Source organism: Pongo pygmaeus, chromosome 9 (genome assembly GCF_028885625.2).
Source record: "Pongo pygmaeus isolate AG05252 chromosome 9, NHGRI_mPonPyg2-v2.0_pri, whole genome shotgun sequence".
Lineage (NCBI taxonomy): Eukaryota > Metazoa > Chordata > Mammalia > Primates > Hominidae > Pongo > Pongo pygmaeus.
In genome coordinates this window covers 97,336,839-97,352,479 of record NC_072382.2, presented here as the reverse complement: position 1 = coordinate 97,352,479, position 15,641 = coordinate 97,336,839, and the positions used below count along the sequence as shown (strand labels likewise).

At 35.8% G+C, this 15,641-nt stretch overlaps 1 protein-coding gene across 7 annotated transcripts in view; it reads left to right on the top strand.

Annotated features, from left to right (window-relative positions):
- MTMR2 (myotubularin related protein 2) overlaps positions 1-15,641 on the top strand; it is a 93,080-nt gene that overhangs the window by 36,038 nt on the left and 41,401 nt on the right. For 3 of the 7 annotated variants that reach the window (XM_054441358.2, XM_054441356.2, XM_063671365.1), the window contains one exon: positions 2,912-3,017. In XM_054441358.2, the coding sequence (XP_054297333.1) occupies positions 2,912-3,017 (106 nt within the window). Of the gene's footprint in view, positions 1-2,911; positions 3,018-3,488; positions 3,562-8,693; positions 8,797-15,641 lie in introns of those variants that run through there. The other 4 variants (XM_063671366.1, XM_054441361.2, XM_063671367.1 and 1 more) reach the window with 3 other exon arrangements.

Below are 15,641 nucleotides of genomic sequence, written 5' to 3'. Positions count from 1 at the left end.
CAACCAGAGAGCTGTTTGGTTTCTTGGTGCTACGTGCTACAATAGTCTGTCAATATTATTTTTCTAGATAATACACTCTCCATAATTTCAAGTTATATTCAATTGCCTTTAAGAGTTTTTCTCCCAGAAGGGCATAGGCATATAATAGCATTATACATTTGAACTTGCCCCAGATAGACTTTATGAGATGTTGATTGCTATATTGTGTTTGACTGTCTAGAACAGACTCTATTGCAGTGATTTAAAAAATTTAACTTCATTTGTTTTATTTAAAAATTTTTAATTTTATTTAATTAATTTTTTGAGATGGGTTCTTGGCATGTTGCCCAGGCTGGTCTCAAACTCCTGGGCTCAAGTGATCCTTCTGCTTCAGCCTCTCGAGCATCTTGGACTACAGGCACACACAGCTGTGCTCACCCATTTATGTTACATAACAAGAATTCCAGAGGTAGAGAGTTGTTGGCTCAGTGATGCTACAAGAACCTATGCTCATCCTATTCTTTGGCTCCTTGTCCTCAGCAGGCCAGCACCTTGCTAATGTTTATAAGATGGCTCTTGTATTTTCAAACTTTATATTCTTATTTTAGGAAAGAGAAATGGGAAAGGACAAAAACTACCCTGCTGTTTCTGCTCCCCTTTATTGAGAAAATAAAAGTTTCTATAACCATTAGCAGATTTCCCACTAAATCCCACTGACTGGAATTGACTCACGTGGCTCTCCTAGCCACAAGGAAGAGAATAGCAAGCCTCTTACCTTTGACAGGGCACAAACTACCCTGATCAAAGTCGAGAAAGGGGAATCTATTTGAAGTAGGGAGCTAACAATGTCTGTCAAAGTACTGTGCTTAAAATTTGGTTATTTTACCTGTTATTTTAAGGTAAATGACATTTAATTAGAATTTAGATACAAAAAAAGGAAAACATTCATGGCCTATCACTTTTTCTTTCCTTACATTATAAAACTATGTAATATAATTTCTTATGACTGCTTTTTTGTATAATAGTATAGGTTGTTGGAAATACTATGTTGTGTTTGCACTGGAATGCCACTTTTCATTCATTTAAATGAGTGACAATTTCTTTTTTGGGGAGGTGATTTTCACATTGTATAAGTAATTTAGTTATTCTTGTTATAGACAGGTTTGTAATGAATAAATGGGATTTAGTTTAAAGCTAAATGGTTCTTAATATTATCACAACTCAAACGTGAAGTATTTCATCAAAATCTAGTGAAAAAAATTTTGCATTCTGGTATAAGGAAGACTTTTAATATGTTTTAGAAAAATACGTTTTTGAAAATCTGAACTTTAAGACTCAATTCAAAGTATTCGAGGTTTTTCTACCATTGATCTTACCTTAAATAATTTTAGCTTTGTTTTAATGATAAGAAGAAATGATATCAGTTATTCAATTTGTGGCATATTGTCACAGATTTTTAAATTTAACAAACATAATACATGTTAACAGTGTACACAGGTCCTGAAGTAGATTTTGTGGAAAATAAAAAAGAAGTAGGCTTGAGCATGGTACCATGCATGAAATCCCGACACTTTGGGAGGCTGAGTGAGAGGATCGTTTGAGGCCAGGAGTTTGAGGAGAACAGCCTGGATAACATAGTGAGACCTCATTTCTCCCCCGCCCCCCACCCCCCCAAAAAAAAGACATAATTTTTGTTCTTCGGGCACTAGTTGGTGAGACAAAATAAACAGTAAAAGTGTGATCAGATATCAAAAGTTTGGCCAGGTGTGGTGGCTCACACCTGTAATCCCAGCACTTTGGGAGGCCGAAGCGGGCGCATCAATTGAGGTCAGGAGTTCAAGACCAGTCTGGCCAACATGGTGAAACCTCGTCTCTACAAAAATACAAAAATTAGCCAGGTATGGGGGCAGGTGCCTGTAATCCCAGCTACTCAGGAGGCTGAGACAGGAGAATTGCTTGAACCTGGGAGGCGGAGGTTGCAGTGACCCGAGATCGCACCATTGCACTCCAGCCTGGGTGACAAGAGTGAAACTCTGTCTCAGGGAAAAAAAAAAAAAAAAAAAGTTCTATGGGAATTTAAGAAAGTAAAAGTAACTGTAGAGTGATTACTTATAATGGAAGAAGTAGATACTTCAGGCAGGGTTGTTTGATGTGGTGGGAAGGTACAAGGTACAAAGAAGAGCTTCTATTTCCATCCTCATCTGCTCTTTTATCCATTCACCCTTATTCAACTATTTGTAGTGTCTGAGATGTTCTGTAGACTTTGATACTTCTATACCTTTGCATTGCGTTTTGTTTGTTTTTGAAATTTCCTTGTTTGTTGGTCTGATAATCTCCTATCTTTTCAGACTCAGTTTGAATATCATCTCCTTTGAGACGTCTTCCCTGAACTTTCTGGCCAGAATTGGCTACTTCCTTTTCTTTTCTCCCATAGATATTTGCATGTATGTGGGGTGTTTGTGTGTGTGTGTGTATGTGTGTGTGTATGTGTTTCTATTTAGAGTCATCACACTGCACCACTTTACTTACTTGTCTGTGTCACAGGCTTGTGAGCTTCATGAACATGGGGATGATGTCATATTTATTTTCAAATCACAGTGCCTGGTGTAGTGGTTTTGTACATTGGACCATTCAATGAATGTTCTTTGGATGAATGAATGGATGGGTGAATGGATAAAAAGAAGGAATTAGCCTGGATTGTCTTCATGAGTATTGGGAGTCTATCCAGAGGGAACTTAGATTGTAAGAATACTTGACCCAGCAGGAATAGTTTGTAATTTGTTAAGACTTAGAGATAAGATTGAATAGGCAAAGCAGAACTTAGTTGGCTATGGAAATTTTAATAAATATTGGAGTTATATTAAATACAATGTCTGAAATTGGTCTTTGAAGCCCCCATTTTTCCAACATACTGTACTTTTGTATTTTATAGTGCCTCCACTTCTCATTCAGAGAATTCAGTGCATACAAAATCAGCCTCTGTTGTATCATCAGATTCCATTTCAACTTCTGCCGACAACTTTTCTCCTGATTTGAGGGTATGTATACTATTTTAAAGTTCTGATGAAGTACTTTCTGTTAAATATTTGTGGCCAACACTATCAATATAACTAATTCAGCAGGAGATACTGATGGAGTATTCTCATAGATCCCGGTCTACAAAATATCCCAGAATAGGCCAGCAAATTTGGAATGCTTACTTATTTGTAAAAGAAAAATGTGTAATTCATCTCTGAGGTTGATCACCTCTAAGTTCTTTGCTAAAAGATGATTAATGAATTTTTTGTGGTATAAAAGATTTTTATGATTATTCTCATAATAACCAATAATAGCTAACATTTATCGAATACGTACTGTGTGCCAAGCGTTGTTCTAAGTGCTATACATGAATTATCTCTTGTAAAACTCTCACCAATTCTGTCACCATTCTACAGATGATAATAACTTGTAGAGATTAAGTAATGTGTCCAAGATCTCATAGCTAATAAATTCTATTGCCGGTGTTCCAGCCCATGCAGTCCAGTTCGGGAGCTAAGTCACTTAAACACTGTGTGATAGTTCCTACACATCTCATTATAGTTTGTAAGTATTCCTCTATTTATTAAAGGTCTCGTTTCTATGAAATTAACCACATTAGCGATATCCTGTAGCACTCTGTACACTTCTGGATTTATCTACTTTTCTATAACTGCTTGTCTATGAATGATTGAGAAAATGAATTATATGTGTAGTGCTAACCCTTTAACTTTACTTCATAATGGTTTTTTTTTTCTCCAAAAAACACAAAACAATAAACATTTATTTCTCATGGTTCTGGAAGCTGGGAAGTCCAAGATCAAGGTGCTGGCAAATCCGTTATCTGATGAGGGTATGTCTTCTTGTATCCTCACTTGATGGACAGCATGTCAGAATCTTTTTATTCCAAACATGTGGCTGCTTTCTCACTGGTTACACTTACACAATTTTAGCTAAAACATTGTTTTCCTTAAGGAAGTCATTTGCTGTTGAGCATATGTTGAGGATACTTATATCTTTTTCATCCATTTCATTGTCAAAACAGAATTCAACAAGAAGACAACATCTGTAAAGTCTTCTGCATATTTGTCATTACCTTTTGTGAAATTTCATAAAATATTAGATTGGGAGTAGCATGATTTTAAATATCACTAAAAATTAGAAAGGCTTATCTTCGTAATCTGCATATATCTTGTGCTAATTATGAAAACTTCATGCTATCATTAGCCATTATCTTGAAGCACACAAAGGGCAGGGTTCATTGTTAACAAGAATGGTTATAAATCTGTTGTTGCTTCTCAAGTTGTTACTATTTTAAAATATATGTATGTATCTAACGTTTGCTTATTCATCACATTAATAAAAATCCACTAAGGGCTGATAGGCTTCTTAATAATTTTGAAATGTCTTGGCTTACTTCTGGTCAGATTTCTTTAGTTAAAAGTATCACGAAATAACAACTAACCTCATATTGTGACTGATAAAGAACTCAGGAATGAAGGAATGTCACTTTTGCTGCTTGCTTATGCCTATATCCTACCTGCTGTTTCCTGTCTGAGACATTTTAAATCATTTGTGTATACTTGTGAATATTAGTTTAAACTACTTAACTCAAACATGTGAAGTGCAGTACACTGCAGGATGCTGAAAATGGATAGATGAAGGAGGATTCTCCACTGTCAACTTCTCTCTGCATGTAGACCTCCATCATTTCCTTAGGACACCATGGATATCATAAATAGTGAATGACTGGCTTACATTTGGACAGAATGAGGGCCATAGTGCATAATGTTAATCTGTATATAAAATATTTTAAGGTTTTCTAATTTTTCTTAAACTTTTAATTTTAGAACAGTTTTAGATTCTTAGAAAAATTGCAAAGATAATACAGAGTTCCCATCTACTTTACATCTAGTTCCACCCATTATAACATCTTACATTAGTAAGCTACATTTGTTCCACATAATGAACCAATATTGATACGTTATTATTAAAGTCCACACTTTATTCAGATATCCTTAGTTTTTACCTAATGTTCTTTTTGTTCCAGGATCCTACCCATGCAGGATGCCACATTACATTTAGTAGTTGTGTCTTCTTAGGTTTCTCTTGGCTGGGACAGTTTCTCAGACTTTTTTGTTTTTGATGACTGTGTCAGACTGTATCTTGTTTTTGATGACTCGATGGTATTTTATAGACCGTGTGACATTTTACTCATTCAACTGGGGTTATGTGTTTTGGGGAGGAAGGTCACAGAGGTAAAGTGAGTACCATTTCATCACATTTTATTAAGGGTACATACTATCAACATGACTTATCACTGCTGATGATAACCTTGATCACTTGGTTGAGGCGGTGTTAGGTTTTTTCACTGTAATTATTCCCTGAGCCCCTCCCCCACCCACATACTGTACTTTTTGGAAAGAAGTTGCTATGCACAGCCCACACTTAAGGAGTAGGGGGTTATACTCTACCTCCTTGAGGGTGGAACATCTAACAAGATGTTTTGAATTCTGCATGGGAGATTTGTTTCTCCCATTTATTGATTTGTTTAATCTTTTATTTATCTTATTATGGACTCATGGATATTTATTTTGTACTTTTTATTACAATCCAGAACAACTTTATTGATTCCAGCTTCAAATTGAGAGTTCTTTCAGTCAGATCTTTTGTTCCTTTGCCATGCTCTCGTCATTGTGTTTTTTGAGCACTTGCTTACTTTCTGGCACGACAAGATGCTCCGGACTCATAATATATATTTCCTCCCTCAGTTCTAGAATCATCATCCAGTTTTCACAGGAGCCCTGGTTCCTTTTTTTGGAAAACAATATCTAGCCACTAGGTGTGTTTAGTTGTTATTTTTTTTTACAAAAGAAAAAGTAACAAAGCCTTTTCCTTCTGAAGCAAAAGATCATTTTGCACATGTACAGTTTGGAGATAATACGATGGGTAGGGTGATTATAAATGCAAATTTGTCTGGAATAGTTGTCCCTTCAGGTTTAACATTAGACATAAGTGTCCTGAATTACATGACTACCTTAGCACTAGGTTACAAAGGGAGTCTGTCAAATTTATACATCAGCTCTGTTTGCAGGAATTGTTTCAATGTATCCCCGTTAGTGCCTTACTAATTTAGGATCTTTAACAACTTAGGAAGACCCTCACAGAATTTTTATTTGCTGAATAAGCAGATAGCTGTTAGATCAAGGAGAAGATGGTTTTAGGCAACAAAGGTTAACTGTTCTTTCCCTAGGAGAGTGCCTAAAAGGGCAGAGAAAAAAAAGAAAAGTAGTATGTTGTTAAGCTACATGTTACCCAGTTTTCTCATTTTTAAAGGTATCTTTAGTTGTTAGATATATCTTTACTTGAATTATAGTCTTCAATTGCTGGAGGGAGATGAATGAGTAACATTAAATTAAGTGTTAGTATCATTTAAAAAATCCGGCCTGATTTCAAATGTATATGTGGATTTCTTTTGCGGGGAAGGTTGTGGTGGGAGAAGGGATGTGCTTCTCACAATTAAAAAAAAGTCTAGCCTGCTACTATGATAGATATTGGTACATGACTCATCTCTTTTAGGTTTCTCAACAATCCTGTGATCCAGTTGTTATTATTCCCATTTGACAAATGAGAAACCTGACAGTCAGAAAGGGTGAATGAAATCATGTGCTTAGTGGCACAGTTGGCTGTTGCCCTTATTTTGTCTCAGGTCATTCATACTCTTGTAGGATACATTACTAGGAGAGACTCCTCCCACAATTTTGCTGCTAAACTTTTTTAAATGCTAAGTGAGATTTTCTTAATTAATAAGGAATATCTTTTATACATTTTGGGGGATGAAAATAGTGGGGTTCAATATTTCTTAATAAATATTTGAGAAATGCTTTGCTAAGTAACCAGAAAAGGAGAGTTTTATAATAAAATTTGATTTCCTCTCTCAATTTTTTAAATTGATGATGATTGCTTTTCATGCGTATACCTTTAGCAACCATAAAATGGTAGTGTTTTAATTACAGGCAAAACTAACTGCAGACAGCGATGTGTTGCATTTTGACTGACTGTGGTTTGGCTCTTATGTGTGTGATGAAGGGTTTGGTGTAGTGTTTTTGAAAATTATCATTCACAGATGATTTGAAGCTGGTTAACCTCTAGGCTTCCAGTTCTTCACATAGCCTCATTGCTTGTTTGTGTCCTGAGCCTTCACATTTTATAAGCTCCTTTAGTAACAGCTTTTAAATAGAAAGTGTAGAGAACATAATACATTGAAAAGCTAATCCAGTTCATTAAAAAGATTAAATTGTGTAGGTTTTTTGCTATAGGTGCTGTAAAATGGCACTTTCCTGAAAGGATAGTGCCTTAGTAGATTAACAGCTAACTATGAAAGCTTTTTCTATTAAGAATTTTGTATTCAAACAAGATTTGTTGCCTCTGCATCAGTAAAGCAGAATGGAAAATGGGCTGGGGATGGAACTAGTCTAGATATATCTTGAACTTTGATTTTTCAAGTGGAAATCTATTTGTATTCCTTTTTTGCCTTGCTATCCTTGTTTGTTATGGAAAAAGTCTTATACAGATGTAATCTGGTAGATGTATTTCGGAAAAATTGGGCATGAATCCAGGCTTTGTAAATGGAATTGTGCTTTTCTGGTGACATAATTGTAGAGTGTTTTCTCTTTGCTTCATTTGTTCTCCCTCTGGAAGTAAAACTTATTTAATCTAAGTTTTAAAACGTAAAAATGTAGTATTCTTTTATATAGAATTTTAAGTAATGCAATTTAAAGAAATAACTCATTTGCAATTTTTAAAATTAGGCTTGTTTTTACTAAAACATATTTCTGAAGTTGGCAACTTAGTAGAATTAAGAACCCAGGGAACTTATGTCTGGTTATTTATTTGCTCACTGGAGAATAAATCCCACAAAATATAGGATTTTAAAATTCAAATGCACAGCTCTACTTATTTATAAGTTATAATTTGTATAGCACTGGGTTTTAATTAAAGTATGTGCCTCAAATGGTGGTTATTGAAAGATGAAAGTCAAGCTATGTAGTAGTTCCTTTCCTTTGTGTGTTGTTTTATACCAATGTTTGTCAACAATTCAGAATTAAATATTAAATAGACTTATGTCTTTTGGCCGGGTGCAGTGGCTCACGCCTGTAATCCCAGCACTTTGGGAGGCCGAGACGGGTGGATCACGAGGTCAGGAGATCGAGACCATCGTGGCTGAGATCGAGACCATCGTGGCTAACATGGTGAAACCCCGTCTCTACTAAAAATACAAAAAAAAAAAAAAAAAATTAGCCAGATGTCGTGGCGGGCACCTGTAGTCCCAGCTACTCGGGAGGCTGAGGCAGGAAAATGGCGTGAACTTGGGAGGTGGAGCTGGCAGTGAGCCGAGATCGTGCCACTGCACTCCAGCCTGGGTGACACAGCAAGACTCCATCTCAAAAAAAAAACAAAACATAAAATAATTATGTCTTTTATGTTTTTGTTTTAGATATCTTATGTACATGTATATGCTAAAGGATATGTTTTGTTCTTAACCATCTGTCTTGTCTTGAAGTATGTAATAGGCTTAAATCAGGCAAATGTGTCTATGTCTTCAAAATTTGTGTTATGCATATTTCCTTTACAAACTAAAGGCCAGAAATTATTTTATTTTATTTTATTTTATTTTAGAGGTAGTCTCGCTCTGTCCCCTAGGCTGGAGTGCGTTGGTGCCATCTCGGCTGATTTGCAACCTCTGCCTCCCAGGTTCAAGCGATTCTCCTGCCTCAGCTTCCCAAGGAGCTGGGATTGCAGGTGCGTGCCACCACGCCTGTCTAATTTTTTGTATTTTTAGTAGAGATGGGGTTTCACCGTGTTAGCCAGGATGACCTTGATCTTCTGATCTCGTGATCTGCCCACCTCGGCCCCCGCAAAGTGTTGGGATTACAGGCGTGAGCCACCACGCCTGGTCAATTGGATTATTAGACTATGTCCATGAATGTGATATTGACATGTACTGAAAATATGCAGATCTGTTTAGAATGAGTTAAGGAGTCTCATAGAGCATATGTTAGATAGTAAACAGTGTCTATCACATAATGATTATTTTAATAGAGAAGAAATGATTGTTAGCATTTATTTATGATTAGCACCACGACCTCCCTTACCAACAATATCAACTCCTAAGAACCTAGGAATTGAAAAAAATCAACCTTAGCCCGATGAAGGATATCCATCAGAACTCTACAATAAGCCTCATATTTAATGATGAAATACTAGAAATATGTTCATTAAGCTTAGAAACATGATGATTACTATCGCTACTTTTATTCAGCATTATGCTGGAAACCCTAGCCAGTAAAATGAGAAAAATAATAAATGATACAAGAAATGAAAGGAATAAACAAAACTTTCATTATTTATAGAGGATTGTCTGTATGGGAAATCTGAGAAAATCTATATACAAACTACCAGAACTAATTGTATAGCTTCCCACTGTTGCCGGATACAAGATAACATAAAAAGATCATGCTTCTGTACCTTAGCAAAAATGTTTAGAAAATGTGATTTAAAGAAGATCCCAGTTACAACAGCAACAAAAGTACCTTACTTAGGAATAAGTTAAAACGAGACATGGAAGAACTTTATGAAGAAAGTTATAAAACTTTATTAAAGAAGCTAAAAGAATATCTAAATAAATGGATGAGTAAATTCAATAGTCTGGAGATGTAAAATATTTTCAAATATATCTGTTAATTGAATATAATTCCAAAAAAATTCAAAAGTTTGTTTTGCAGAACTTGGCAAAGTTTTAGCTAACTCTAAAATTTATATGCAAGGGTAAAAGGTCAAGATTAACCCAGAGGAAAAATAAAGTGGGGAGATTCACCCAATCAGGCATAAAGCTAAAGTAAATCAGAATAGTAATAAATCAGTCAAGTTTAGAAACAGACCGATGTTTGTAGGAACTCTGTATATGACAGATGTAGTATAACAAATCAGTGGGAGAAAGAATGAACTATTTGGTAATCAATGCTAGGTTAGCCATGTTTAAAAAAAAAAAGAGGTTGAATTTCTAACTCACACACACCAATTGGATTCATTAGATTGAAAACCTAAAACTGAAAATAAAAACTTTAAAATTTTAGAAGAAAATATATGACTATATCGTTATGACTTATGATATCAGGAAGAATATTTAAAATAAGACTCTGAGGTATTAACTTTTAAAGAAAAGATTATTATTTTTATTGTGCTGAGATTTACTAACTTTATGTGACAAATTCCGTATGTGAAGACTGTGAAAAGACAGGTCACATTTTGGGATAGTAGACTTGCAAAGAATATGTGTAACTGATAAAAGATTAGTACCCAAATATGCAAAGAACATCTACAAATTAATAAGAGAAAATGCAACCCAACAGAAAGTTGAGAAAGTCTATGAACAAGAAATTCAAGGAAAAATATATACATAATGTTTAACCAATATATTTTAAAATGTTAAGCCTCACTATCATCAGGGAATCAGTGATATGTCATTTTTAAAGCAACTGAGAAAACTTATTTCACATTCGTCAGATCAAAACAATTAACAAGTCTGATAATACCAAGGATTGTTTGAAAAGTGGGGCAGTGGGAATTCTCATACAGTGCTGAAACAGCCACAGTTGAGAGAAATGTAGCAATATCTACAAATGCTCATTCTTCTTAGCAGTTCCAGTTTTACTAATGTAGAAAGTCCCACATTTATTCCAGGAGACTGGAATAAAGATCTTAATTATACATTATTTGTGTACATGATCAATGTACATCATTTGATCATTAATAAATTGTGGTATATTCTATGACAGAATGGTATCTATCTAGCTAAGTAAATTTCAATACACAAAACATACTATATATTGATTATAGACATATATGCAGTTGAGAAAATACAAGCTCCTCCTAAAACACACGAGTAATGTATTGAGTATCTTACAGTTTCCCTCTTGCTTCACCACATCACCAAAGGCCTGTTTACCTCAGTTCTTTTTACGTAGTACCTTTTACATGTCTGACTTCCAACAAAAAATTACAAGGCACACTAAAAGGCAAAATTTATATATAAGAATTATAGCTTTCTATTATAAAAATACTCACAAAATATAAAAGAAAGAAAAATTCTATAATAATAACTAAAAATATAAAATATCTAGGAATAAACTTAAATATGCAGAAAGTATGTGAAGAAACTTTAAAACTCTGCTGAGTGGTAAAGATGAATACTTAAACAGAAAGACATGCCTTGATTTGAACAGAAAAGCTCAGTATTTTTAAGATTTTAATTTTTGCTTATTCTATAAATAATATGGTTAAAATTTGACAAGATAATCCTGAAGTTTGTAATGACAAGTCTGGAGACAATATAAATGCCTTTCAGTGGGGAGGATGATTTTAAGATTATTTATATGTTTACTATTGAATATGTGAAGTCTGAAATGAATGGTGGATCTCCATTTGTTTTTCAAGACAGATTAAAAATGCAAGGATAGAAGAACATTGTGAATAATAAGCTCCCATTTGTTGGCGATAGTAGGTGGAGTGATAGAAGAGGCTGTGGGTCCATAAACAGGTGATACTAGTCAAGAGCAGGTAGAATGGAAAGAATGAAGACATGTTTGGAGGCTACTGGAATAATTCCAAGTAAAAGTTGCTAAAGGACATGTACTAGGATAATGACATAATGCTTTGTAAAAAACAAATCTGAAAAAATTATAGGTGAATGTAATGTACACAAAGCTACCTGAAGGAACATTGCAGATTATGGGAAGAGAGGAGTCAAAGATGATGATTCCAGGTTTCAAATCTGGTGACAATATGTGGTTCATTTCTCATCTGCCCTCCCCTCCTGTGTGTACTTCGCTGTTCCTTCTAAGTGGGGTAATGCTAAAGTTTTCTTCATCCCTTGCTTTCCCCACTCTCTTTCTTCCACATTTTCTTTCTTCTTCGTGGTTTCAGCTGTCATCTCTTTTTGGATGACTCCCACATTTTTACCTCTGGTTCTGATCTCTTTCTCAGCCTCTGGTCCTTCATATCCCTTGCTTGCTTGGGATGTTATCATGTCATGATCATGGTCTTAGTGTAATCAGACGTCTGTTCAATTCCAGCCACTGTTGGGAGATATATGTCACCTTGGAAAAGTTCCTTAACTTCTATAAGGGTCAATGACCCCATTTATAAATGGACATATGAATACTACTTATCTTTCAAGGGTGTTAAGAGCACTGAATGAATAATGATCTTCTAAAAACAGTACATAAACTGGGCTCATTTCCGTTGGTATGAGGTGAAATGAAAGAAATTTAGATAATATTATATCTATCCACCTATCTTTTGTTTTTCTTGTTTTTGGCATATAATCTATTATGAACCATCATTTATTGGAAAGGACTGTCTGAAGAATAGCTCAGAAGGACACATCAGAAGGTGTGGGGCTAGTCCTTATGGATGGAAAAGTGGGGCTATATTGGTGTGGGGAATGAAAGGAAGAGACAGGACAAAATGTAGAAATAGATTAAATATGAGAGTCAAGGAAGCATTAAATTATGACTTAGCTGATGTATAGAATAATGTGTTACCCTTTAGAGATACAGGATTTTTTGTAGAAGTTTTTGCAGAAAAGTGAAGGAATTGACATTTATTCCATTGAATGTACCTTGTGTGGTGCATTTGTTACAACTGATGAAACGATACTGATACATTTTTATATTAATACTAAAATACATAGTTTGCATTAGGGTTCATACTTTGTGGTGTACATTCTGTGGGTTTTGACAAAAGTATGATGGCATATATTCATTGTTACTGTATCATGTAGAATAGTTTCAGTGCCCTAAAAATCCCCTTTGCGTCACCTCTTTCATTTTCCCCTCTCCTTGAACACCAGGCAATCACTAATTTTTCTGTGTCCACATTTTTGCCTTTTCCAGAATGTCATGTAGTTGGAATCATCTAGTGTGCAGTCTTTTCAGAGTGGCTTCTTTCACTTAGTAATATCCTTTTAAGATTCCTCAAGTCTTTCCATGGCTTGATAGCTAATTTCTTTTTATTACTGAATGATATTCCTTTGTATGATGTACCACAATTTGTTTATCCGTTCTCCTACTCAAGCTCAGATTGCTTCTAAGTTTTCACAGTTATGAAAACTTGTATTTTAAGATTAAAATCTGGAAGTTTTTATTGATATTAGGCATTCGTTTCTTAGGGCTGCTATAATAACAGAGTACCACACACTGGGTGGCTTAAAACAGCAGAAATTTATTCTTTCATAGTTCTGGAGCCTAGACATCAGAAATCAAGGTGTTAGCAGGGTTGGCACCTGCCAACCAAGAGAGCTTTGAGGGAGAATTTATTCCATACCTTTCTCCTAGCTGCTCATGAGGGTTAGCCATCTTTGATGTTCCTTGGATTGTAAATGCATCAGTCCAATCTCTGCTTCCCTCTTCACAGGGCATTCTCCCTGTTTCTTCACATTGCTGTCTTCTTGTGAGGATACCAGCCATATTGAATTAGGGGCCCACCCTACACCAGTATGACCTCATCTTAACTAACTATATCTGCAACAACCCTATTTCCAAATTAGGTCACATTCTAAGGCACTGGTGGTTAGACTTCCGACAACATTATTGGAGGGCACAGTTCAACCCATAGCATGAAGTGATGCTTTCTAGACCATTCTTCTTTAGATAGTCATCCTTTTTGTTGTTGTTGAATCATGGATGGTGATGTAACGTTTTCCAGCTTTGGCTAGTTGTGGTTTCAGCTGAAAAACCAAAATGTCCCTGACTGTGTTATTAAAAAAAAAAAAAAAAAAAAAAAAAAAAAAAAAAAGGCTTCCCTGTGCTTGATCTTGAATGTACTTTGAAATGTGTAACCAGTAAGATCTATCCCAGATGCCAGTCTGTGGCTCTACCTTGTTAGAATTTTTGTTTGCATGGTTCATTTGGCCACTTCGTGGTTTGTCAGTCAAGTTGTAGAAAAAATAGAATAAAGTATAATTGATATAAACAGTTTTCTTTAGAAGGATTATCCAACAAAAAATAAGTTACTAAGAAAATCCTTTTATTCTCTTCTGGGTTTTAGTACAGTATATAAAAAGACTGTGGAGGATAGTTTATAACTGTATAGACTCATTTTTCCCTTTCAGGTGATTATTATTTAGTGTTTTGCAGATTTCAGACAAATTCTTTCCTATTTTTCTACCATCTAACCATGTGTGTGTGAGAAAGAGAGAGAGGGAGAGAAGAAAAAGGGAGGGAGTGAAAAAAGAAGTTAAAGTCACATGGAAAATTACTGGGCAGTTTGAAAATAATTTGATGAAGTGGGCATGGAAGAAAATCAGGACTGGGAAGGGAGGAATACTAAACTGATTATATAGTAGGAATAAAAAAAAATTATAAATTTGAATCTTGTGTGTTTTGTTTTCAAGAGCTTAAATAAGATTATCAGACTTTTCTTGATAATAAAAGGATTAAATATTGTATTAAATGCTATCAAATAGCACATTTTATGGAATCTTACCTATTGATGTGGCCAGAGCTCCAGATTCAGGCAGGGTTCTGATGCATCTGATAGAAAACAGGTTGGCTAGCCAGTTAGTAACATTATATTGACCCAATAAGAGAAAGTGCTTAGTGTATTCTAGAGGATTTCTCCAGGAGTGAATTTTCTTCCCTCATATCTGAGGGTTATGTAACTTATTCTCCACTAAAGATATTTACATGTGAAGGCAGAAAAACCTAATGGACCAGAGTGGCTTTGCTCTCTTGGTTCCCAACCACCATTTTAAGAAGATAGGCTCGAAAGCTCAAACTGGGTGGAGCCCACCGCAGCTCAAGCAGCCCTCTGTAGACTCCACCTCTGGGGGCAGGGCATAGCCAAACAAAAGGCAGCAGAAACCTCTGCAGACTTAAATGTCCCTGTCTGACAGCTTTGAAGAGAGTAGTGGTTCTCCCAGCACGCAGCTGGAGATCTGAGAATGGACAGACTGCCTCCTCAAGTTGGTCCCTGACCCCAGAGTAGCCTAACTGGGAGGCACCCCCCAGTAGGGGCAGACTGACACCTCACATGGCCGGGTACTTCTCTGAGACAAAAATTTCAGAGGAACGATCAGGCAGCAACATTTGCTGTTCACCAATATCCACTGTTCTGCAGACTCTGCTGCTGATACCCAGGCAAAGAGGGTCTAGAGTGGACCTCCAGCAAACTCCAACAGCTGAGGGTCCTGACTGATAGAAGGAAAACTAACAAACAGAAAGGACATCCACACCAAAACCCCATCTGTATGTCACCATCATCAAAGACCAAAGGTAGATAAAACCACAAAGATGGGGAAAAAACAGAGCAGAAAAACTGGAAACTCTAAAAATCAGAGCACCTCTCCTCCTCCAGAGGAACGCAGCTCCTCACCAGCAATGGAACAAAACTGGACAGAGAAGGACTTTTACGAATTGAGGGAAGAAGGCTTCAGATGATCAAACTACTCCGAGCTAAAGGAGGAAGTTCAAACTCATGGCAAAGAAGTTAAAAACCTTGAAAAAAAAAATTAGACGAATGGCTAACTAGAATTACCAATGCAGTGAAGTCTTTAAAGGACCTGATGGAGCTGAAAACCATGGCAC